The 24,506-nt window shown below is 39.0% G+C and overlaps 2 protein-coding genes across 4 annotated transcripts; one reads left to right on the plus strand and one right to left on the minus strand.

Moving 5' to 3' along the window:
- Window positions 1-1,571: 1,571 nt before the first annotated feature.
- On the minus strand, window positions 1,572-12,152 carry LOC144001250 (poly(rC)-binding protein 3). Of its 3 annotated transcripts, none has more exons than XM_077495422.1 (14): window positions 11,599-12,152; window positions 10,724-10,764; window positions 9,581-9,691; window positions 9,436-9,459; window positions 9,312-9,344; window positions 9,107-9,223; window positions 8,895-9,026; window positions 8,352-8,480; window positions 7,134-7,223; window positions 5,760-5,801; window positions 5,283-5,358; window positions 4,375-4,427; window positions 3,078-3,247; window positions 1,572-1,948 (listed from the first exon to the last, which is right to left on the minus strand). In XM_077495422.1, the coding sequence occupies exons 3-14, from the start codon at window positions 9,656-9,658 to the stop codon at window positions 1,912-1,914; spliced, it is 981 nt and encodes a 326-aa protein (XP_077351548.1). In that variant the 5' UTR covers window positions 9,659-9,691; window positions 10,724-10,764; window positions 11,599-12,152; the 3' UTR covers window positions 1,572-1,911. The 3 variants fall into 3 exon arrangements, with proteins under 3 accessions (XP_077351548.1, XP_077351547.1, XP_077351549.1); XM_077495421.1 differs by having other exon boundaries at window positions 1,575-2,776; XM_077495423.1 differs by lacking the exons at window positions 1,572-1,948; window positions 5,283-5,358 and having other exon boundaries at window positions 3,085-3,247.
- A 2,650-nt stretch (window positions 12,153-14,802) lies between these two features.
- On the plus strand, window positions 14,803-24,434 carry mocos (molybdenum cofactor sulfurase). The gene is made up of 15 exons (XM_077496298.1): window positions 14,803-15,043; window positions 15,128-15,217; window positions 15,288-15,354; window positions 15,467-16,111; window positions 16,222-16,298; window positions 16,366-16,565; window positions 16,673-16,789; window positions 16,877-17,236; window positions 18,286-18,448; window positions 18,566-18,653; window positions 20,084-20,208; window positions 21,865-21,961; window positions 22,116-22,245; window positions 22,323-22,427; window positions 22,531-24,434. Exons 1-15 carry the CDS (start codon window positions 14,932-14,934, stop codon window positions 22,726-22,728), a joined length of 2,574 nt encoding a protein of 857 aa, XP_077352424.1. The 5' UTR covers window positions 14,803-14,931; the 3' UTR covers window positions 22,729-24,434.
- The last annotated feature ends 72 nt before the right edge of the window (window positions 24,435-24,506 follow it).

The following is a 24,506-nucleotide window of genomic DNA, read 5'->3' on the forward strand; positions in this document are numbered from 1 at the left end:
ATATGCTTTCCCAGTCGGAAGGGTCAATTCAAGGTTGGGACAGAAAGGAGCATTGGGGACACAGAGTAACTACACTAGACTAACAGCTTGTTAGCAATACAGTACTGTATACATTTGTGTATTAACTACAGATTAAAATTTTGTGTTTGGGGGGTGCGCCCTGCTGAATATTTAAAAGGATTATATTACACTCTTCCTTCCTGTTCACCTGGGATTTGCAAGTATGTTACTGTCAGCTGCCTGCATCCAAAATAGTACTTTTTTTTTTTCGTTGGCAGTGTCTTGTTCTATACAACTCAAAAACATCAGTTTCTTTATTAGTTCAATTGTATCTAATAGGTCTTTGGACAAATTATAGCCCCAGGTGTTCCATCAATAAATGCAATTGTATTTAATAGGATTGGGACTGTCCAGATATTTATTTCAATTAAGACATTTTATTTTTTTTTCCTTATATGTAGTGTTCATTTTAAAAGGAAAGTAAACCCAAGACGTTTTTTTTCCCATAATATGTGGTTCACTCCACCATCTAAACACGACGTTCTGATTAATATTGCATTTGTGAAATATGAATGAAGAAGCAAATTCATCTTAGGGGCGGCCATTTTTCACTTGCTGTTGACTAAAAAATAGCATCAAAGATACTCAGGGATCAGATAACAACTAATCACAGCTCTGAGTTTGGTGACATTTTCAAGCTGAGCTGTGATTGGGCGTCATTTTTAGTCGACAGCAAGTGACAAAATGGAAGCCCCATTATGTTGCTATAAACGGGTGGATTTTGCTGCTTAAAAGGGAAGTCAACCTTAAAAATGTCTTGACAATAATATCCAGAACTGTGAAATGTAATTAAATCTCATTTCTAATACTTAAAGGGGAAGTCAACCTTGAATGTGAGACATTGTAAAGCTCTTTGGGCACCATATGGTGTAATTAAAGCGCAATATAAAAAGTGGTCGATTTACCATTTAACAATTTCTTGACAATAAAATGTTAAACGTGACCTCACTAGTCTAAACATGATTTTCTGATTAATATTGCATTTGTGGAATATGAGTTATGAAGCAAAATCCAGCCATTTTTATCCATCTAAGGGAGCGGCCATTTTGCCCCTTGTTGACTGAAGATGACATCACAGTTGCTCAGGCAACAACCAATCACAGCTCACCTGTTTTCCGAAGCTGAGCTGTGATTGGTTGTGAGACATGTGATGTCATTTTCACTCGACAGCAAGTGGCAAAATGGGCACCTTCTTATATTGATAAAAACAGATGGATTTTGCTTCTTAACTCATATTCCACTAACACAATATTAACCCGAATACCATATTTAGACTAGAGGGGCTGCATAGAACATGTTATTACGAAGAATTTGGGAGGGGTTAATTTCCCTTTTAACTCATCTTCCACAAATGGAATACCTGTATTCATTTAGACTAGTGGGACTACATTGAACATATTGTCAAGAAATGTGGGGGTTGACTTCCCCTTTAAAAGAGTAAACAATGCATGAACTTTCCAACTTATGCATACCAATTTATGTATTCTAACATCATTCTGATTCCTCTAATAAAAACACTTTTTTTATTAATAAAAAGTCACATTTATTCCAAATCCATATCATAAACATCAAGCATTACAAAACTGCAATGTTTCAGCATAGATCATCATCAAGACCGCATGGAAAAAAAAAATATTACAATAAATGTGCCACGTCAGTTTCTGACGTAAATAGTTAATCGGTTGTGATGGTGATTGAACAAAAAACAAAAAAAACAAAAAAACAAGCAGAAACAATAAACAAGTTGTTTGAGCCAGTCCTGCTCTACAGGATTACTGTGCAGAGTGAAATCCACTAGAATCCAGTGTGGCTTTAGAATAATCCCATCAGAACTGCAACAGTGTCACGCAACTACAGAACACCCAAGCCTGTTAGCCCTGATGAGAGCCTATAGTGAAGGAACGTGGGGAAATATGACAGAGAAATGAAGCAATCCTTGTTAATTATACTAAACACAACCACTTCTATTGTACATAACAAACCATTTACCAGCCTGCTGCCTACAGAAATTGAATTCGCTATCAAAAAAAGAGGTCTAGCAAAGACAGTAAACATTGCATATTAAGAAACAAATCTCCTGGAGTAAGTCTTCATATAAAGCTCTGTGACACAAAGCCATAAGAAAAGTTTGCTTTTCCTGGGTTCAAAGCAAGCCTGAGTTCACACATTGCATATTATGCAATTGGTACTTTGTTAGTTAATATGCACCTCTGCCGCCAATGATAAATGTGCTATCCTGATTAATGGAAAGCAAGTGCTACACTGGTAAACATTTGCATATTTACGCCACCAATTGACACATTCGCCATCATTTTGCAAACTGTTAAAAATTAGACGTGTCCAAGTAAAGAGGACTCAGTATGGCGCAAACTTTTGTCTCTCGGACTTTTTGACGCCAGAGGTTGCTATTTTTGCGGTGTACGGGGCTAAACCCTGTGTTAGGCTAGTAGCGGCTGCTGGGTGGACAGCCAGAACGGGAAGCGTTTTCATGCCAAGCAGGCTGGAAACGGGGACGGCAAAGTGGGGATTTTGGATGGCCTGTAAGGTGGAGGGAGAGTGGACGTTAATGTTGGTGGGGGCAGGGGTGGCGGCCGCCAGAACGGCTAGTGAGGTAGCAGCGTTGGAGGCGGTGGAAGCAGACTGAGCGTAGCTCATGTTGAGGTCAACGGGGGTCGCGGCGGAAGCAACCTGCATGGTGTATTTAGCCATCTCTAAGCTGCACGCCGTGATGTTGGAGGGGATGTTGAGACGGTGTGAGTTTAAAAGACAATTGGACGTGAAGGGACAGAAAGTGGGTAAGACAACAGAGAAGGGGAGAGAGAGGAGAAAACAAGAGTCAGAGTAGCAATGTGTTAAAAAGCAGAGACAACCAGGATGTTTTTTTTAATGTAGTCAAGAGGCTAAATCAGTTAGCTGCAACAAATCCAATCTGCCCTCACACAAACGCTTGGTTGTCTGCCATGTCAGAGTGCACTGTGCAGCCATGCTTTAAATGGTGGCTGTGGATCATGTCTTACCTGGCACTGATGAGGTACTGGGCCACGCTAATGCTTGCCGGTGAGCCTGTGATGGTGACTTGGCGCATGGCTGAGCCATCGGTGGCGCTGGCAATTTTGATGTGAGCACCCGAGACCTGGCGAATTTCATTGATCTTGCTGCCTTGTCTTCCAATTATGCAGCCAATAAACTAGAAGAGCAGGAGAGCGAAAGAATGTACATAGCAAATGAGCTCATGTTTCTCCACTTCGCAGGAATAATATCACAGGGGAGCAACTTTAAAAATAAATAAATAAATAAATAAATAAAAAAAGCACCACAGTGAATACTTAAGAGGGATGGGTTCCCAGTTGGTAACTCAGATTGTGGGAAGATATTTTGTACATCACATTTTTAGAGATTATGCAAAATGTGTGCCAAATTTTCACAGGCCAGTAGCAGACTACTGAAATATTGAGCGGGTTACCATTTAAATATTTCTTGACAATAATGTTATATGTGACCTCACTAGTCTAAACATGACCTTCTGATTAATATTTGTGGAATATGAGTTATAAAGCAAAATCCAGCAGTTTTTATCCATCTCAGGGGTGGCCATTTTGCCACTTGCTGTCGACTGAAGATGACATCACAGTTGCTCAGGCAACAACCAATCACAGCTCACCTGTTTTCTGAAGCTGAGCTGTGATTGGTTGTGAGACAGGGCAACTGTGATGTCATTTTCACTCGACAGCAAGTGGCAAAATGGGCACCTTCTTATATTGATAAAAACAGGTGGATTTTGCTGCTTAACTCATATTCCACTGACACAATATTAACCAGAATACCGTATTTAGACTAGAGGGGCTGCATAGAACATGTCATTGTCAAGACTTTTTGGGAGGGTTGACTTTCCTTTTAATTTGAGCTAGTCATGTCACTCAATTAAGTTTGTTTATTTGGAAAAACATTATTTCACCATTCACCCGTTCATCACAATGATATGATGATGGAATGACGAACTGGTGAAATTTACTTGTAATTTAGCGATGGCGGAAGCACGGTTAAAATAACAATGGCTTGATTATTACAGTTTAGCTCAGCTTGAAAAAATGACGGATTAATGTTTAAACAAACAAATGAAAATCATAAGGCTGTTGAGAGTATAGTTGAATGGAAAAAAAACAAACAAAAGGTACAATTCTTGCATCAAATTCCTTGTGTCCAAACATTCGTTATCAAAGCTAGCCACCGAGACAGTGCTAATGAAGTACGCAGCATCCAGATTTTTGTTGTGGATTTTTCGCACTGCCACGACACAAACAATGAGACACTCACATCATTAGGTATTGCCAGCTCCTGTGAACTTGTGGGGGCAGACGCATCCAGTCCTGCAAAGTAGGACACAGAACGCTAACAAACTGCATGGCACTAATGGCTTCCACTATTATGATATAACAAGTTGACCTACTTTTAATAGTTATTACTTTTGATAACATGGGAGTAACAAAAAGAAGCTTTCTAGGCACATTACGTATATTTTTAACAAATTTTCTAGCCACATATTTTCACACGGCTACAGTTCTAATGCTTTAAATGTCATATACAGCATGACGTATTTTACATCAGCCCTCCATGTTGTGCAGGTTCAGTTAGTTGTGGCAGACTGCATGGAAATGTGGGTTGATGATGTCAAGATACTGTTAGATTTTGAGGGGAGATGTTGCTGGATGGGAGGGTTGGGGGTCAAAAGATTGGGATTCGTTTCAGACGGTGAAATTGGACAAATGGATTTGTACTTTCACACGATTGGAAATAGTGATAAAATATTTATGCCATTTTCACATTTTCCACTTTGATAACTTGTTTAGAATTTATGGAGCAAAGTATATACGGCTTTTGGAATTATTCATTTATCAAGGGTTGTGTGGGATGAATCTATATGATCTTTGACCTCAAAGGTTCCTTCAAAAGACAGAAAATGATTTCTGCATCAACTGTATTTCCCCTCCCATTGGTTTTCCCAATACTTTTGTCTATACAGTCTACACACATTTTGTTTTGATCTCCATTCACGCTTCTTAAGATGTAGCCACTAACAATTGACCTAAAAGAGCAAATGACCCCTGATAGAAAGGAGGCATCTTCATACTCTATAATATAACAGGGCTGTTTGATGTAGTGATTGGAAGAGGAGTGACGACAGAGGGATCGATGGTCTTCCCCGGGGAGCCGTGGGTACGTACCAGGGAAGGTAGGGTTGCTCTGCCCAAGGGAAGGGAGGGGAATATGCTGCATAGCCAACTGGTGAAGCTTGGTCAACTGCAGGGTAGGAAGGAAGTTAGAGCTAACCAATCAAACTGGATTATTTCAGAGGAGCTGACAGCTACAATACAGAGACAATCTGAAGTTCACAAACATCACAGATGGTGTCAGTGAGACGATTCATTTCCTTCAGAAAGCATGCTGGATTCTCATGGAAGTAAGTCTGAAAATACAGTCACATCTTTGGCTACAAAACTACAACTTGATCATAAAGGGACTACCTTTACACTTTGATTTCAATCAGAGCATGCTGCTAATTTGTGTTAGTGTTAGTAATGTTGACAAATCAGTTTCATTTCTGCTGAGACGGGATAAGAATGGGGATCGTTGGGATTGGTGGGAGTGGGCAGAGTTGGACAGAAAGGGGAGGAGTCAGTCATTTAAAGGTGCACACTTACATCTTGATGAGCAAAAGCATATTGCCCTGGAAGTGCAAATGCCTGGATGGTAGAAAAAAAGAGATGCGAATATGTCACCTGACATATAAAGTCACATATGAGCAACAAGAGTCAACTCAGGCATTAGCGCTTTATTGAAAAGCCATTCCCTCATTTTGACATAGTCAATCGCTGTAATGGGTTTGATGGAATGGCATCGATATGTCATCTGATGTTTACCCCATTTTGACCATGCCAGACATTCAGTAACAGATGTCTGATAAATCAGAGCAGCCTGTGCCAAATCCAGGACAGCGGCAAGCCGGTTAATGGAAAACATCAGCTCGAGTCACGCCACAGTATCGTTTATGTTTCACGCAGTAGGGAATTAATAATGTAAATGGGTATCATTTATATCTGTCGCAGATTGGCTACATCGTTAAATGTGTTTTAATCACACTATTTCCTCATCTAATACATACTAGGGGTGTCAAAATTTGTGTGCTAATTTTGAGTTAATTTATAGTTCATTTAACAACACTATTTTATTTTTTTTAACGCACAATTAATGGCCGGCCCTTACTTGGATAGCCTGTAGTGGTGGAATTCCAATCGCTATGCAGCAGGCACACCCACGTCAAAATTTAGCAATAATAAATTTAATAATAATGTGTATATTTGTGGAGACAAGTTACTTCATGTTTAACTCATTCACTGCCATTGACGGAAAAAGACGTCAATGTCTATTTTTTTTTTTTGCTGGACTGGCAGTGAATGTGTTAAAGATTAGCTAGCTCTAAATGCACTGAGCTGTCACCGTCTTACAAATGCAATTATGCCATCTAGTGGCAGAAAAATGACCTCAACACATATCAATATCACACTCGGGGTTTTTTTTGTTTTTTTGTTTTTTTTGACAGTACAACTTTTTCATTTGAACTCTTTTATGTATTATTTTATGAATTATTTTATGAATTATTATGAAATTAATGGATACCTGACTAAAAGATGCAGCCTTATTTATATTAGTATTTATATTAGTTTAACATTTTTCCACTTTTATGTTAACAAGAGTATGAAACTTACTATACATTTAGAACAGATATAAAACTTGCAATTAATTACAATTAAAAAATGTAATCGCCTGACACCCCTAAATAATTTGTGAAATATGAAGGTGTTACTGGCCTTCTAGTGATAATTATGATAACCGCTTAACCCCTTCGACCCCACGTTGTCTTCATTCATTTACCGGCATACTGTATGTCCATGAAAATTTCAGCAGTAAAAGTTGATGAAAACCAGCCCTAAAAAGCAGCATTTTCAATTTTCTGTATTTGCAAAAAAAAAAAAAAAAAAAAAAAAGCAAATCTGACATAATACATGGCAACTTACTTGTGCAGAGTGCTGCTGTGCTAATACTGCATGGGCTCCAGCAGGTATGGCCTTTGGACGGTAGGGAATCGTTGCTCCTTTTGGAGGAGACTAAAGACAAAGTCATGAAAACCCAGAATATTTCAGATAAAGAACTCTTCCTAAGACTGATGCATTTTACATCACTTATATCCCTCGATAAATCTTTTAATAGCCGTCTAATCGCTTGAGAAGGTTACATGGACCTTGCATGCCACAGATGAAATAAACTCTTAATTTACAAGACTTTTAATGTTTCCAGCATGAGGGTAATGGCGTCCTTGCCAAAGGGGTTGGTAAGAAAGCTAAATTAATGATCCCAAGTCCTTCACTCAGAAATTACAAACAATCCTCTGACATATAGTAAAAGATCTATTGTGATAATGATTCATATTATGTAATAATAACCCAGCTAATTGGTAGCAGCTTCCTGAATGCAAAGGTGAGTTGATTCAAAGCTTATTAAGTAGCTAATTAATTTTGTGCTCTGACTGAAATGATCACTTCAGAAATAATTGCTTAATGGTTGAAAGGGTCTCTTGCAATGGACAATGGATATGCATATATAGCAGTGGTTCTTAACCTGGGTTCGATCAAACCCCAGGGGATCGATGAGTGAGTTTCAGGGTGAGGCTGAGGTCAAGACACAAAATTCACTCAAATAATTCATGATGATATGCTCCGCTTTGTTATCATGGCTACAGGTGATTACACTACTTTGCTTGGCCTATATGTGCTGCAGGGAATTTGGTGCGTTTAGTAGTTGATTTGGGGCTGTTGTGATGGTACGTCGTTTGATTACTTTATTAGTTTAATCACTTCATACTATATCAAGCTAAAAAGAAAGGGGCCAGACGAATATGTGCAATATGAGTTAGCATGTATAACTGAAGGTATGGTGTTCCACAGGATTCAATTCCGGGGCCTCTGCTGTTTTCATTCTATCTGCTACCCCAGTGTTTGAAATTTGGGGGGGGGGAACAAAAAACAAAACAAAACAAAACTTCTTTTTTTTTTCCCAATAAAAAAGAGGTCGGTGAATATGCATAGTAGGTCATTGTCCAAGTATACTGTATGTGCAGTGCAGCTCAACTCTAACCTCAGTGCAAAGCTTTTTCCGCAACACTGAACAAACAAACAAAATGTAGCACTGATGTGTGTCTAAACAAGGATCATGAAGAGCTGTTTGACAGGACATACCTCCAGCATGATGGAGCAGATGTGTCGCACACACTGAGTGATGGCCTGCGGAGTGCCAGAGATTGTGACAGCCCTTTCGGTCGAATCCGGCAGCATGTCTCCTGCCACCTGAACCTGGGCCCCTGTGGTCTTGACACCGCCAGACAACAGAGCAAAATGGCTATTTATTGCCAGAAAGAGCACTCCATCACCCAAAATTGAAATGCAGTCTCAAGCACCTGCAGCTTTACCCCGATAAGATTCGGACATGCAAGGAGCAGCTGCAAGGCAAATAGAAGCGTGTGCACCAATATTTAAAGAGGTGCACATAAATAATCTCCAGTCTGGATGGGTTTTCAGCCTCTGCACAAGCTTAAGCATTCAGATTCTCGTATGCAATTCCACAAAATGCATGGAAAGGAAAATCATGGAGGCTTGACTGAAGTGTATGATATTTGAGGACACTTGATGCCAGAACATCAGGTAGAAGGTGGTCTCTTCTCATTGGTATGCAGACAAACAACTTCCTGAGAGAAAATTGCAGAAACACAAGGCCTCCTATACCTCTCGGATCTCTTTGATCTTCGATCCTCCTTTTCCAATCAGTGAGCCACACTGGCTCCCTGGGAAAACCAAGCGAAGTGTCACGGGCGGATTGCTTGTTACGTTGCTGTTTGTCATTGCCGCCGTTATATCCTGCGGAGAAGTCAACAATGCGCTGCCGATATTAGCAGCAGCTTTGAATTGTAAATATAAGCAATGTCAGCAATACTGACCTCCTCAAACTTTTGCGCAATCATGGAGAAGGCTTTGAAGATTCCCTCCGTGGGTCCTGTGATGGTTACTATCCTTTCAGGAGACGATCCCTCTGATATGTTGATGCGAGCGCCACTCTGGAATAAAAAACACATCCAATCTAATTTCAATGCTTTTCCATGCAGACCTGTGAGAACATGCCAAGTGAGACTATTCACTTCTTACCTCCTCTCTCATTTTCTTCACTGTTTCCCCTTTCTGGAAGCAAGTAAAGGCGATTCATTGATTCCATCCATCTTAAGCATGGCAGTGACACATTGAATGATGTTTGATTTGAAAATTAACCTACCTTTCCAATAATACTGCCAACTTCCTGTAATGAAAAGAAGCCTTAAATAACAGCAATACCAAGCTACAACTAAAATGGGTATTATGAAAACATGGACTCCAATACTACAGCTAATTAAATCCTGTATTCCATGTTGGTCAATTACCTTTCCATGCATCAATAGCCTCAGTGTCAGTGTAACGTTCAGGGTCCCATCTGAGGCCATTTCTTCTTTCTCAGACATGCCCTGTGTTCTCACACCTTATATGGAAATACTCTGTAAATATAAAATGAAAAGAGTTTAGGCAAAATCCTCCTAAACACCCTTGGAAATATGTCGACTAATTTCCGGTTTGTCACTCTGACTTTTTGGGAGAATGCCTTCAGATTAATAGGGTTTAAAAATGAATATAATAGTAACGTAAAAGCAATGGCTGTATCACCAGTCTATCAATCTCCAGCAGAAATAAAACTGATTTATATCTGTAAAGATGTTCAGAACCTCATCAAGGGACTGCGTCTGGACCGGTGAGGTTTTTCTCCTGATCCTGTAGTTGTGAGTGCGGGTAAGATAAGCCTATCACGAGGTGCAATCTTCACATGGGACCAAGTCTTTGGTTCCGGCTTAACGCAAGATGTGTGACTCCCTTGGATATGATAAGACACAAAGGACGCCACTGTGGAGAGCCGACAATCAAGTGATATGTGTGTGATGGTCTCCAATGTACTGACACACAATTTCAGCTCGGAAGAGGCTGTGAATCAAATCTTTGTTGTCTATGCAGAACAAATGAAGAATGTTTGGAGGCATTCAATGTCGGAAGAGAGAGGCTTCTTGCTAATAACATACAGAGAGACAGAAGACGTTTTACTAGATTAAATTAAAGTACATTATTTTGGTACTAATATAGTTGTATTATTTATTTATTTATAGAAAGAGAAAGACTGAAGTATTCTTGGAGTGTGCTGACCTCCCCTGCGGCTATTGCTATGGTATCTGACCCATAGATGTCAACAGCACTTTTTGTGTAAAACGTATCCTCCTCGGGAGCAGAATAATCAACATCAACGAAGAAAAATGTAGTGAGACTTTTTTGCGTGAAGTCTTATCTGCTAGCCTAAGCAAATGTACAGTAGATTGATTCCCTGCGACCTCTTGGAGGTAAAAACTGGAAGATAGCGTGGCTACATGCTATCGGTGTACTTGTTAATCCAGATTCATCTGGTCCTAGGCAGGATTTTGTGTACACAATTACATTTGTAATACATGACCAGTGACCCGCCCACAGATCCCTTTTCGGATACTTACATAAACCACCGAATGACAAATTCCTTGCTGCCATTCCAAACCTAAAAGGAAAAAAAGAGAAAGAAAGAAAAGAGGTGACTTTACCTTCATTTTAGCGCAATTACCAGAATTAAATCTGATGATGATTAGATAATGAGTTGTTTTTCTAACAGTGCTCTGAAATCGTCCTGACATATTCCTGTGTTGATTCTGAGCAAATTACCAAATCCAATTAATACCTTCGAGGTTGTTTTGCTGTCAACAATGTGGCATTTTTTCCCCCTCTCCTGTGTATTATTATTATAAAATTACAGTGGTAACATCAAATAAACAGCAACATCTCTTCCTAATCCTATAGGCCAGGATTTGTTTAGTTAATGCTAAGACCCTTTTGACCCATTTCTGTCACCTCTAGTATGTCAGCGCCTACTCAAGACTTCCGAACAAAACATTGGCGCACAATGGCGGCCACAGTGTATACAACATCATAAACACAAATTAAAACAGCCTATTAATCAAATGGTAATACAGAGATCATTTTTATTTTGCATGAAAGAATACATTTTGGGGGAACATATAAAACAACTTAAAGTTGATGTTCTAGTAACAATTAGAACTGTTGTGTAATATTTTACATCAGTTTATAAGGTTAGTAAAGTAACTTTAATGAACCAAAGTGAAGACAAACAGCCATCTTAAACCATATCCACTCACTAATGGAAGTCAGGAGTTGTACACAGGTACAAAGATGCTCATTCTTTCATTGCCAACATTACAGTTGTCTGTAACACTGCTGGGAGTCCCAAGTAGATGGTGAACACCCTACATCTTGTAATCGTATCCCCGGATGGAGGCCTAATGCAATGCGAAAAATTAGAAAAATGCTATATACTGACCTTATGTGCAAACCATTCACTCCTTTCCTTTATGTCGGGCGGCTCCTAACGGAATAACCTCTTAGTTTGTTGTCCGTGTTCACTGTTTACTTCCTTTGTTGTCAGTTATCCACAGAGTGGACAGATGGCTCTCTGTGCCCTTAGACTGGCTGGAGCGGAGGCTGGCTTTGCTATTAGTCCCTCAGCTTAGCCCAAGATAAGCCCCTACACAGGGCAAGTGAACCCACATCTCTTGCCTAATTCTCCCCGTCCCTGCCACCAAAGAGGCGTTCCTCCACACGAAGATCCACAGGCTGAAGAGGCCTTAGGGCAGGGCAAAGAGTCTCTTCTGCTGGCCGCTGTCCAGACACAGATAGCTCAGGCGGCAGCTAGGGCCGCCGCAAGAAAAAAGAAACGAATTAAAGCCTTTTATTCAATATAAAAATATTACCAAAAAAACTGAAAAAATGTAGTGAACTGATACTGCTTGTGAGTAAATTTTCCAAGCTTAAAAAAAAATGAAAATAAAAATATGAAATTGGTTCATTGTACTTGGAGTCCGACTAATTGAGGGCTGGAAAGGACAATGTGGCATTGGAGGTATTTAGTGATGTTAAGCACAATGTCCTCGTGGGGTGCCCCCCCCCCCTCTCTCTGCCTTGCCCTCCCCCACACCAAGCCCCTTTGCCCTGGAAATGAGGCCATACGAGATACAATACAGCCCTTCTGCACAGAAAAATGTATTCATCTGAGCTTCAAAATTGTGAGGGAAGTGAATCAGTGAAGCATAAGTGGCATATTTAATTACTATTCACTGTGTTGCACGGAAACAATGATGGCCGCTGTGAGCCTCATGGCTGTCTTTTTAGACATCTGAGCACTGCTCAGCAGTTCAATACAGCTCCCCAGTAGTTCTTCTGTGACTAAAACTGTTTAATTTAGTCATGAGAAGAAAAGGCGTATGTGAGTACTTTTTTTGTGTTAAGTGAGAGAGGAAAACGAAGAGGTCATAAGTTAAAGAAAGAAGGTCAATAAAAGTTCATTCTAATTCTCTAAAAATTTATATCGCAGTCATTGAAGATGATAAAACATTTCAATTCCCAGTCACTTGTGACTAATCCCCCTTCCTGTGCTGATCGGTTATTGAGGCTGGGATTATATGTAATGAGATTACTGTGGAGGGATTACTTAAAACTTGTTACTGTAACAAGTTCCATTTAGATTTAAAGACCTACAATATACACCCCGAAACAAATGCCACCTCATCTCAGCTCAGATAAACTCAATGCCACTCTGTCTTTTTATCAACCTTTAACTACAATTAGGATTAAAACCAGCAATAGAGAACTGTTTAGGGACGTTCGATACCACTTTTCGTTTAGACCAGTGGTGCCCAAATCCGGTCCCTGTTTTCCATGTCTCCCTCCTTCAGCACAGTTGAATCTAATGATCAGCTAATCAGAGAGCTTCGCAGAAGCCTGATAACGATCCTGATCATGAATCCGGTGTGTTAGTGGAGAGAAACTTGGAAAACAGGCTGGATAGGGGCTCTCGAGGACCGAACTTGGGCACCCTTGTTTCAGACTGTTACCTGTACGAGTATTCAACTCTTGAGTAGTCACCAATGGGGTATATGCCATGGAAGAGGCGGGACGTGATTTTGCACATCAGTTTGTTTCCGGTCCGGGTTGCAAACGCGCAACCGAGTGGCACAAAGTCGGAAGCACATGAATTTTTGACGCAGCCTACACGTCGCCAACCGAACAAACAAACTGATGTGCAAAAACAGTCCCGCCTCTTCCGTGGCATACCCCATACCTATGCAAAGTATTGTTATCACAACTACTTTTGATACATAAAAAAATAAAATAAAATATGGACAGATCATTTTTAAAGACCTCTATATTCCAGTATATCACTTTTCTCTTAAAATTTCATGAAATTAATCAGAGTTTTCTATTCTTCTAATTTCTACTTCCTGATCATAAAAGTGCCACATTACTGGTATCAGCCTCTGTCACGACTCACAAGTATCAATACCTTGAAATAAGGCCACGTATCGGTATCGGGTACTCGCCCATCAAAACTACTGTATATTGTGCCCTTTCTTATTTTGAATGTTATCCGTTATATTTCCATTTATTGCTTATTGGATGTTTTGAGTACAAAATGTCAACAATATGTTTTCACAATTTGCACTATTCACAGTATCAGAAATATTTTTTCTACAACTGGTGTCACAAAAAGTACATAAAATCAAAACTGCGTGCTACGAGTATTTCCCAATGAAGTAATTGGAGTATCACTCCTTTCCCCGTCTTTTCAGCCATGCCCTTATTGACTGATGTTGATTGCGTTTTCTGTCCATGTTTGGAACAGATTAATGGACTAGCATATCTGAACAGTGGGCCAGTTTCTTGCGGTAAAAATGGAGGAAAATAATAATTAAAAAGCACTGCATCCGCCCCAAAAGACGTCGGCCCACCGGGCACCTGCCTTGTATGCCAGATGTCCAATCCAGCCCTGCTTTTGCGATCCCTCTGCTGGAACTTTTCTGACACACTTTGTATATTGTATGAAGTTATGTCAAGTAAGTGTCACTTAGGGCGTACTTCAGTCACAGAGTTGTTTTTTATTTTTGCATCCTTGCGGTCATCCTTCCTGACTTCCCTCCTTCCTTCCTTACCTTTTTCCTCCTTTTCTTCCCCAAGTTTAAATGAGAAGATAAAACAGTTTCCTTCTTGAAGAAAACTTATTTTTACTGTAATGAATTACCTTTATATTTCCTTCGTCCAATTTGTATACTGCTTATCCCCATGGGAATACAGAAATCTGCTCAATAATTAATAGTTTTTAAATGTTATTTACAATTAGAGGTGCAACAGTTGATTAATGAATAAATAGTAAGTCAACAAACAAATCAGTAAATGTTTTGGTCATAGTAATGAAATAGTTTGTCGAAGTGGGGTGCAGTTAAAAAGATTCTGCTGGTTAATACATACTATATGCATCAAGTGTAAAATAAGATATGTTGATGCCCCTTATAAGTTATTAATCCACCAGGGAAAGAGGGCATTGGATGCCCCTCTGAGGTGGGTGGGTCACCAAGCAGTTGCCTCCCCCCTTCAGTGCAGCAGTTTGTAACTTTCATATTAATAGCAATTTCTGTTAAAGTGAAAACAAGACCATGACAAAGCGGGACCTTGGTCTCGTGCTCTTCATGGGATTGTGAAACTAAGCACATGGTCAGCGGACTTTGAGCGTAGAAATCAATCAATAACTGTCTTCATTCTAGCAGCTGTCAGGGTGAAGCTGCGTCGAGCACGGACACTTCCCCGTATCGCAAGACGCGCGATGGACTTCCACAAACTTAACTCTTTAGAAACCTTTAAGGAGTTGTGGAGTTGTTATGGTTACGGAGAAAGCCTGGAGGACGTGCTTGAAAGGGAGTTCACGCGGATTAAAGGTAATAATTGTGTCCTCTTGCGAATTGCTGTGAGTGGTTTCAAGTTAACTATCAGTACAGTGCAGTTCTTGTTATTGTACAAAGGCACTGTATATTTGGATCACGCGGCAACTACTTTGTACCCGGAATCACTGGTCAGGAGCTACTGCCTGGATATTTCAAGGAACATTTATGGTGTGTAAAGCCACATTTGTTTTTATTTGTGAAACGCTAAAATTGATGTACGGCATCATCTTCCTAATAGGAAATCCTCACAGCCACAACCCCAGCAGCAGGTTGACACATGAGACCGTGGAGAGGGTCAGATACAGGTGAGCTCCAATCATGCCCTAAAACACATTCTAAATGGGCCCATGTGCCCTCTTTGAAACTACCTTGCATGAAATGAGTTTAAAGAAAAAGAAGAAGATCATTTTCTTTCAGGATATTGCAGCATTTCAACACCACCCCTGAGGAGTACTCAGTGATTTTCACTTCTGGCTGTACGGCCGCGATCAAATTAGCGGCAGAGGTCTTCCCCTGGAGGTCGCAGACAGAAAGCGAGGCGGGCAGTCACTTCTGCTACCTCACTGACAACCATACATCTGTTGTTGGCATAAGAGGACTAACGTCTAACCGGGGAGTAGTTACCCTGCCCGTCTCCCCCCAGGAAGTGGAAAATAGGGCAAAAGATAAGACTGAGGGTGAAGAGGCGGTTTGTCAGACGCCACATCTCTTCTGCTACCCGGCACAGAGCAACTTCTCAGGGACTAAGTACCCCTTTAGCCATGTAGAAGGCATCCAGGCAAGACGTCTTTATCCAGCGTGTGACCATGGAGGCCAGTGGTTTGTGCTGCTGGATGCAGCCTCGCTTGTCAGCTGTTCTCCTCTAAACCTACAAGACTGCCCTGCTGATTTTATTCCCATCTCCTTCTACAAGATATTTGGCTTCCCTACAGGTCTAGGGGCTCTTCTTGTCCGCAACCACGCAGCAGGCATACTAAAAAAGAATTATTTTGGAGGAGGCACAGCAGCGGCTTACATTTCTGGAGAAGATTATTATGTGCAGGCTGCAAACCTTTCTGACAGGTAAAGCCGTGAACAACATTGCCAAGCATAGACAGTCTCTGAAAACACTCTAAATTTGCACATTCATAGCGTGCTATGCAATGTTTTTATTTTATTTTTTCTTGGTTAAGATTCGAAGATGGCACTGTCTCGTTTTTGGACGTCATCGCCCTCAACCACAGTTTTGAAGCTTTGTACAAGATCACCGGTAAATAACAGTGACACAAGAAAACGTGGAGGGAACAACAGTCCTCTGTTCCTTTTCTTTCTTTCAGGGGGAATGCAAAACATACAACAGCACACCTTTGGCTTAGCACGTTACACGTACATGCTTCTGTCAAGTCTTTGCCATGGCAACGGGCGACCAGTGGCCCAGATGTACACACAAGGTCAATTTGACAATCCAAGCACCCAAGGCGCAATACTAAACTTCAACCTTATCGACTCGCATGGAGGAATAATTGGATATTCTCAGGTGCATATGTTGAATTGGTCATGCCAAATGAAGTAAAAAAAAATAATAATAATCATGTTGTGGATGCATTGGCAGCATTTATGAGTGGAATAATATTTTTCCTACAGGTAGAAAGAATGGCAAGTTTGTACAACATTCATGTGCGCACTGGTTGCTTTTGCAACACCGGAGCCTGTCAGAGCTTTCTTGGGATCACAAATCAACAGATGAGGAGAAACCTGGAGGTAAAAAAAAATGTGAAATGCATGAATACACTACAGTATTTCAAAATCCGTGCTTGTTGAATGAAACTTTGTCTTTTTCTTTTCCAGGCTGGCCACGTCTGCGGAGACACCATCGACTTGGTGGATGGGCAGCCGACCGGATCTGTTCGCGTGTCATTTGGCTACATGTCATCGTTTGACGACTGTCAAAAGTTCCTGAGTTTTGTTGCCGAGTGCTTTGTGAAGAAACCAGCGACAGTAGACCATGCAAGACTAGAGAGGCTTAAATCAGCTAGCGTATCAAATGATGAGACAACAACCAAAGTCAATGATGTAAAACAAAAAGTTGAAGAAAAGAAGAAAGTGTCGCAAACTGGATTTGAACCTGTGTACTCGGACAGCCGTGGGGGGCCTTATACGTTGACCAACATCTACATATATCCCATTAAATCATGTGGTGCATTTGAGGTATGAGCATCCACTTTATGTTATTATTTCACTTTTTATTATTATTATTATTAGTATTATTATTATTATTATTATTATTATTATTATTATTATTATTATTATCATCAATATATATACATATATATATATATATATATATATATAATTTATTTTTTTTCACTATCTGCATTTCAACATTCTCTATACTTACACAGTGCATTTTGCCATTTTTTTAGTATTATTATTATTATTATCATTATTATTAATATATACATATTTTTTTTCACTATCTGCATTTCAACATTCTCTATACTTACACAGTGCATTTTGCCATTTTTTTTAAATATTATTATTGTTATTATTATTATTAATAATAATAATAATAATAATAATATATACATATACATATAAATATATATATACTGTATTTATTTTTTTTTCACTATCTGCATTTCAACATTCTCTATACTTACACAGTGCATTTTGCCATTTTTTTAATATTATTATTGTTATTAATAATAATAATAATAATGATAATAATAATATATACATATACATATATATATATATATATATATATATATATATTGTATTTTTTTTTTTCACTATCTGCATTTCAACATTCTCTATACTTACACAGTGCATTTTGCCATTTTTTTAAATATTATTATTGTTATTATTATTAATAATAATAATAATAATAATAATAATAATAATATATACATATACATATAAATATATATATACTGTATTTATTTTTTTTTCACTATCTGCATTTCAACATTCTCTATACTTACACAGTGCATTTTGCCATTTTTTTAATATTATTATTGTTATTAATAATAATAATAATAATAATAATAATAATAATAATAATAATAATATACACATATATATATATATATATATATATATATATATATATATATATATATATATATATATATATATATTTATTTATCTATTTATTTATTTATTTATTTATTTATTTATTTATTTATTTATTTATTCCACTATCAGCATTTCAACATTCTCTATACTTACACAGTGCATTTTGCCATTTATTCTAGGCCCAGAACTGGCCAGTCGGACCTCAGGGTTTACTATATGACAGAAGCTGGATGGTGGTAAATGGAAATGGCGTGTGCTTGAGTCAGAAAAGGGAGCCACGCTTGTGCCTCATTCACCCACAAGTTCATCTGTCCTCAAACGAATTGCTCCTGCAGGCATCAAGTCAGTCCGTCAGTCGTCAGCTCTCTGAGAGTGACACACTGCTCAAGCAAACAAAAAAAGCTGTCAATCAGTCTGTAATTTTTCTTTCTTAAAGGATTTTTCCCTACTGTCCTGCAGGGATGAATACCATTTCAGTTCCACTGGAAATCAGGACTGAAATGCACGCAAGCTTTCCAGTCTGTCAGAGTAAAGTTTGTGGTGACAGGTGAGCTGTGGACAGGAAACAACTCATATTTGTTTGATATTTATACTTGCCGCTTGTAGTATTGTATTCTCCTTTTACAGCACCCTAGACCTTTTTGACTACAAATAACATTTTAAAGCCTCATAACTTCGAACGAAACTTTTTATGGGAAATGAAACAATGACTAAAGAGGTGTCGTTACATTTTGATGACTCAAAGTTTTTTTTAAAAGGGGAAGTCAAGTCAAAACTTTTCTCAACAATAATAACTAGTTATATGCACCCCCCATTAAACATTGAACACATGACACTCCATTTCAAGGGCAGCCATTTTGCTACTTGCTGTCGAATGAAAATGGCATCACAGTTGCTCAGGTCTCAGGTAATGACCAATCACCTATCTTCTGGGTTTGTTACATCTCGGCTGGATTACTGTAATGCACTTTATTTTGGAATCAGCCAGTCCTCCCTCCAGCGTCTCCAGCTTGTCCAAAATGCTGCTGCTCGTCTCCTTACTGGTGCCCGTAAGAGGGAACACATAACCCCTATCATGGCCTCTCTTCACTGGCTGCCCTTGAAATTTAGAGTCCACTTTAAGATTCTTCTATTTGTTTTCAAATCTCTCAATGGTCTTGCCCCACCTTATCTCGCCGAGCTCTTACACCCCTACACACCTGCCCGGTGCCTCAGGTCAGCAGACCAGACTCAATTGGAGGTACCGAGGGCTAAGCAGAGGCTTAGAGGAGATCGAGCCTTTGCTGTTGCCACCTCTTTATCCTCTTTTAAAACACGTCTTAAAACACATCTGTATTCTTTGGCTTTTGGCGCACCATGAGACTTGTTCTTGGTGTTTTGTGGTGTGTATGAGTTTGATGTTTAGTCTACTTATTTATGCATTTATTTATTTATTTATTCACTCGCCTACTTCTTATTCATTTACTGATGTAAAATTCATTTACTTGTAAAAAAACAAAAAACAAAAAAAACTTGTATACGCACTTCAAAATGTTTGCTTTGTTCTTGTTTTTACCTTATTCTTTACTACACAACCGATATTTATGTTTATGTACAGCACTTTGTATACAGCAACGCCTGTTCTTAAAGCGCTTTATGAATAAAGTTGAGTTGAGATGTGACACTTGCAAGAGGAGCCCTTATGATGTAATTTTAAGATGACAGCAAATGTAAAAATGGCCGCCCCTGAGATGGATAGAAACTTTGCTGCTTAATTCATATTCCACAACCCCATTATTAATTAGAATGATGTGTTTGGTGGAGATGCATAGACCAATTTATAGATAAGAACATTGAGACTTGACTTCCCCTTTCAACGGCTATGTAAATGTTGATTCTTGGATTTCATGTTGTACAAAGTGTACTATCTTCTCTTTCTGCTATCAAACTGTGCATCCCCGGGGGTTTCCTGAACACAAATCCTCCTGCTTTCCCCAGGGTGGAGACTATCGACTGTGGTGATGAGGCTGCGTCGTGGCTTTCAGACTTGCTTGGACAGCCATGCCGCCTGATAAGACAAAGTCCTCATTTTACTCGACGCATGAACAGGACGTCTGATACAGGTAGATTTTACTATGCTCCGTATTCCAACACTTCAATTTTACTTCTAGGACGGACCAAACGGCTACGCTATAAACTTTATTCATCTAGTTTTGATACTCATTAGGGTATCATATACCCCAGCTGATGTTAGCGTTTTGACCTTTGAGTTGTGTTATGTTGTACACCCAAATATATTTTCATTTTTGGACAATGTAGTGATGAAACAGGAAGTCAACTCCCCAAAAGTATTGACAATAATATGTTTTATATAGCCCCACTAGTCTAAATATGGTATTCTGGTTAATATAGCGTTAGTGGAATATGAGTTAAGCAGAAAAATCCATATGTTTGTTTCTATCTCAGGGGCGGCCATTTTGCCACTTGCTGTCGATTGAAGATTACATCAATCTTGCTCAGGTCTCAGATAACAACTATTCACAGCTCATCTTCAGAAAACAGGTGAGCTGTGATTGGTTGCTGCCTGAGCAACTATGACGTCATCTTTAGTCACCATCAAGTGGCAAAATGACCGCCCCCCTGAGATAGATAAAAATGGCTGGATTTTGCTGTATAACTCATATTCCACAAATGTAATTTTAATCACAATGTCATGTTTGGACTAGTGAGGTTTTTGTTTGTTTGTTTATTCCACAATTTCACAAAAATCACAAACCATAAATACAATTACACATCCGTGTGTTCAACAAGTCTTCTTACATCGGAATATGTATTTTTGTTTAAATTGTGAAAAGGGACACCCCAGGAAGCTATAAGCTTATTAAATGGGGGTCCAAAAACCACCACCCTGAGCAAGAAATTGATTTACATAACAAAGTGTAGTGTACTAAAAAGTGGACATACTATTAATATATTTACAAAATACAAAATAGCTTCTAGTATAGCTAAACATGTAATATATGGTTTTATTTCAGATAGATGAAATAAAACTTATTGGAGCAATTAAAATGAGGAAAAAAAATAAAAGAAAAAAAATGATTTGATTCAATGCGAGGAGAGAAAGCAAATACTGTACCACAATATCAAACAACTATATTTCTGCAGAAGTTGAGTCTTCAATTTTCTTTTCAATATTGGTAGGGAAGCAGATAGTTTGACATTGCTGTCCAGATTATTCCATAGGTCAGGGCCTATAGAAGTTACACTAAAACTGGTGCATTTTAATTTCCTATATTTTCCTTTCAAGAGTAATTTGTGCCTTGTGTGATGTTGATGAGATGACATGTGTAGTGGGATTAGATTACAAAGTGTAGTATTTAACCTGTTAACCACATTGTACATATATTTTGGTATAAATTAATTTCAGGGAGCTTTACAATACCGTATTTGAGGAAAAATGCATTTGTTGGAGAATTGTGGGTGAATTGTGAGGTCACATAACTAGTGACGTCATAACATTATTGTCGAGAAATGTGTAAGGTTGACTTCCAATTTAAACTATATGTTCAATGACAGTATATTTGATCAATATCACTCCCTATTTAATTGAGCGCGCACAGGCTCAATATTGTGTAACAGAAAATATTCTGATTATGCCATTTATGTGCAGTAATTCCTCCACCTTGTAGAGTAGAACTTCAATTTTCACACTCATTGAGGATTTCCAGCAGAGATGAGTGCCTGAAATAGATGGGTAATATAAAGTATTTCCCTTCCAGCCGTCACTTCCTCGTCTCTCTCCCTGGTGAATGAAGCTCAGTATCTGATGATCAACCGTACAAGTGTGGAGCTCATTCAAAAAGTAATGAGCAGCAGGTTTGAACACATGCTGTCTTATTCAAAATACTCCATGTGCACTTTGCGCAGTGAAAGACATCAGGATGTGACAACGCCTCTACATTTACATAACACTGTATCATATTGAGAGCGCAATAAAAATAACATGCCATTTCCACGACTCCCTTCAAAGGCAAGACTATCCCGAGCTCGACACACAAAACATCATCAGTCGGTTCCGATCCAATTTCGTCATCTCAGGGGTTGAACCATTCGAGGAAGATAATTGGTCACATTTGATTATTGGCAACATTCGATTCATGGTGAGATGACGTCTTTGAATATGTCGGAAGTAGATTCTTGACAAGCTAAATATGCCTCCTGTGTGATCAATCAAAAGGTCAGAGGTCAATGTGCACGCTGCCAAATGGTTGGAGTTGACCAGAACACTGGGACCAAAACAAAAGAGCCTCTGATGTCTCTTTCTGCGTACCGCAATGGAAAGGTGAGTCAAGGCCGAGCGATTTCATCGCATCAAGTCCCACAAGTCAATAATTAACACATATTTGGTTCTACATCCTGTTGTTTGTTATTTCTGGCATTTCCAGGTTACATTTGGCGTGTACTTGACCCAGCAGTTGCCAGAAGGTTCACCGACAGCTGGTGTCCTCAGTGCTGGATCCTTTATACTGCCAGAGCCCCGTGCTTCTGAAACTGGTCATCCATCTTCACCAGCGGCTCTTTCATCAGCAAACACTGGTGACTTAACCAAAGGTCAAGGGGACTTAAGTCATGATTGCAAATAGGCTACCTGTTAAGCGTGCACAGGGACCTTATTTTATATGGTGTTGTTTAATTTGGTTGCAGCCTGTCAGTTCTTACCGTCCTGAAAGAACCAGACAAAAGTGTTGTTGTTGTTTTTTCAATATCTGAGCATTGAGTCTACAATATGACTATATGTGTGAGTGCATGCATGCGTGTGAGGGTGAGTGTTTAACTATTGTGTTGTGAAATTAAGTGCTAATTTGCGGAATACTCAAATATTCATAACAAATTTCCACCGTGAATGAACAACTTCCGGCAAGCACGAAATTTCACAAGTCGGGCTTGATGCAATCACTGGTGCTCATTTTAACCTGCTCAACAATTCTTCCTCTGGTTATTCCAGTGGGGCTTTATTGAGTTTTTATTCCAAACACACCGCTCATCCTGCTGCCAGAAATCCAAGGCAGACTTTTCCCTGTGAAGAAGAAAACTACCAGACAGGGTATATCCACCTTCATCATATATTTATTTTGGGAGACTAAAAAACAAAACAAAACAAAACAAAACAAAACAAAACAAGTGATGAGCAAAGCTGTATTTCCTGAATAAGCCCAGATTGCTCAAATAACCATATTCTATGTTAAAGATAACAGCTTTTGGTGCTGCATTTGACCAAATACTTGAGACAGGATTTGCAGAATGGGTGGGGACCCAAAATGGGCTTTTTTATTGGGTCAGCAGCAACTGCTGGAGTAAAACACTGTGAGCTATTTTATTGGTCATTTTAGCAGGTACACCATTGTTTGGTACTTTATGTATTGTACAGTCGGCTATATCAGGCCCAGAGGGGTAATTTCAACATTGTGGCGATTTCCCAGTGGGCTGGGCAGCTACGAGTAGTGCGTATAGCACTACTCGTAGCTGCCATTCCAGCCCACACAATAATTTCCTCCGGATCCGTTTTTAAAATCTGCAAATAAAAAGTGGTCATGAAAATTACATCTATTTTTGCCATTTCATATAAATGTACTGATATGCAAAGGTGGGCCATTTATTTTATGTAGAGCAATAACTGCATTGCCTTTAGGGTTGTTATGAAGTCACAGGACCAGCAACAATACCAATGTAACTTCTGGCCATCTGTACAAAATACAAATTCATAGTGAGCTTTGTGATTGTAAAGTTGGCGTCAGTCCACTAGTACACCGGAAGTGATGCTAATATTTTCAAATAAGAGGCAGAACAGGAAGTGTTGTATTAACAGCCCTAATGTTGCAGACTCAACATCAAATGATAAATTTTGTAGTGTCTTATTCCATTATTATGTACACTTGCCTATTGGTCCGTTTTTGTCAATTTTAATTTATGTTCTCATACTAATTCAAGTAAACACTGGTCACGATCTTGTACGCACATTTAATTGTAATTTGGATTTTTGATGAAATTTGAAAGGAATGGTAAACTAGTACAGATTGCTACACTAATAAAGCTAAAGTTAAACGTGTACCTTCATTCAAACTTTGTGAAATCGGCTGATTTAAACCATGAAAGCCCAGGGCTGAAAATGAGTCACAGTTGTTGAAAAGGCTGAATTCAATTAACCGCCATCAAAACAACCACTTCCTGTTTGCTGTTTATTGTTTGCCTTATCAGACCATATTGTGTTTGTGTATAAATGGTCCAACATTAACATTTAAAAATGTCTTGTGTGAAGGCATAGTTTAAATAAATATATTTTTAGTACAGATTTTTTGATGATCTTTTATTGAATTGTCAACGTGCACTGCACGATAATTGGCTATGGTTCAAAATGTCCATA

The sequence above is a fragment of the Festucalex cinctus genome, chromosome 14 (genome assembly GCF_051991245.1).
Source record: "Festucalex cinctus isolate MCC-2025b chromosome 14, RoL_Fcin_1.0, whole genome shotgun sequence".
NCBI classification, from domain to species: domain Eukaryota; kingdom Metazoa; phylum Chordata; class Actinopteri; order Syngnathiformes; family Syngnathidae; genus Festucalex; species Festucalex cinctus.

Coding starts and splice junctions, on each gene's coding strand:
- LOC144001250 (XM_077495421.1), bottom strand. CDS start 9,658: ATGTCTGAGAAAGAAGAAATGGCCTCAGATGGGACCCTGAACGTTACA. Junction 9,224..9,311: donor TGAAGAAAATGAGAGAGGAG/GTAAGAAGTGAA, acceptor TTTTTATTCCAG/AGTGGCGCTCGCATCAACAT. Junction 4,428..5,282: donor GAGCAACCCTACCTTCCCTG/GTACGTACCCAC, acceptor CCTACTTTGCAG/GACTGGATGCGTCTGCCCCC.
- mocos (XM_077496298.1), top strand. CDS start 14,932: ATGGACTTCCACAAACTTAACTCTTTAGAAACCTTTAAGGAGTTGTGG. Junction 18,449..18,565: donor ATTGCTCCTGCAGGCATCAA/GTCAGTCCGTCA, acceptor ACTGTCCTGCAG/GGATGAATACCATTTCAGTT. Junction 18,654..20,083: donor AGTAAAGTTTGTGGTGACAG/GTGAGCTGTGGA, acceptor TGCTTTCCCCAG/GGTGGAGACTATCGACTGTG.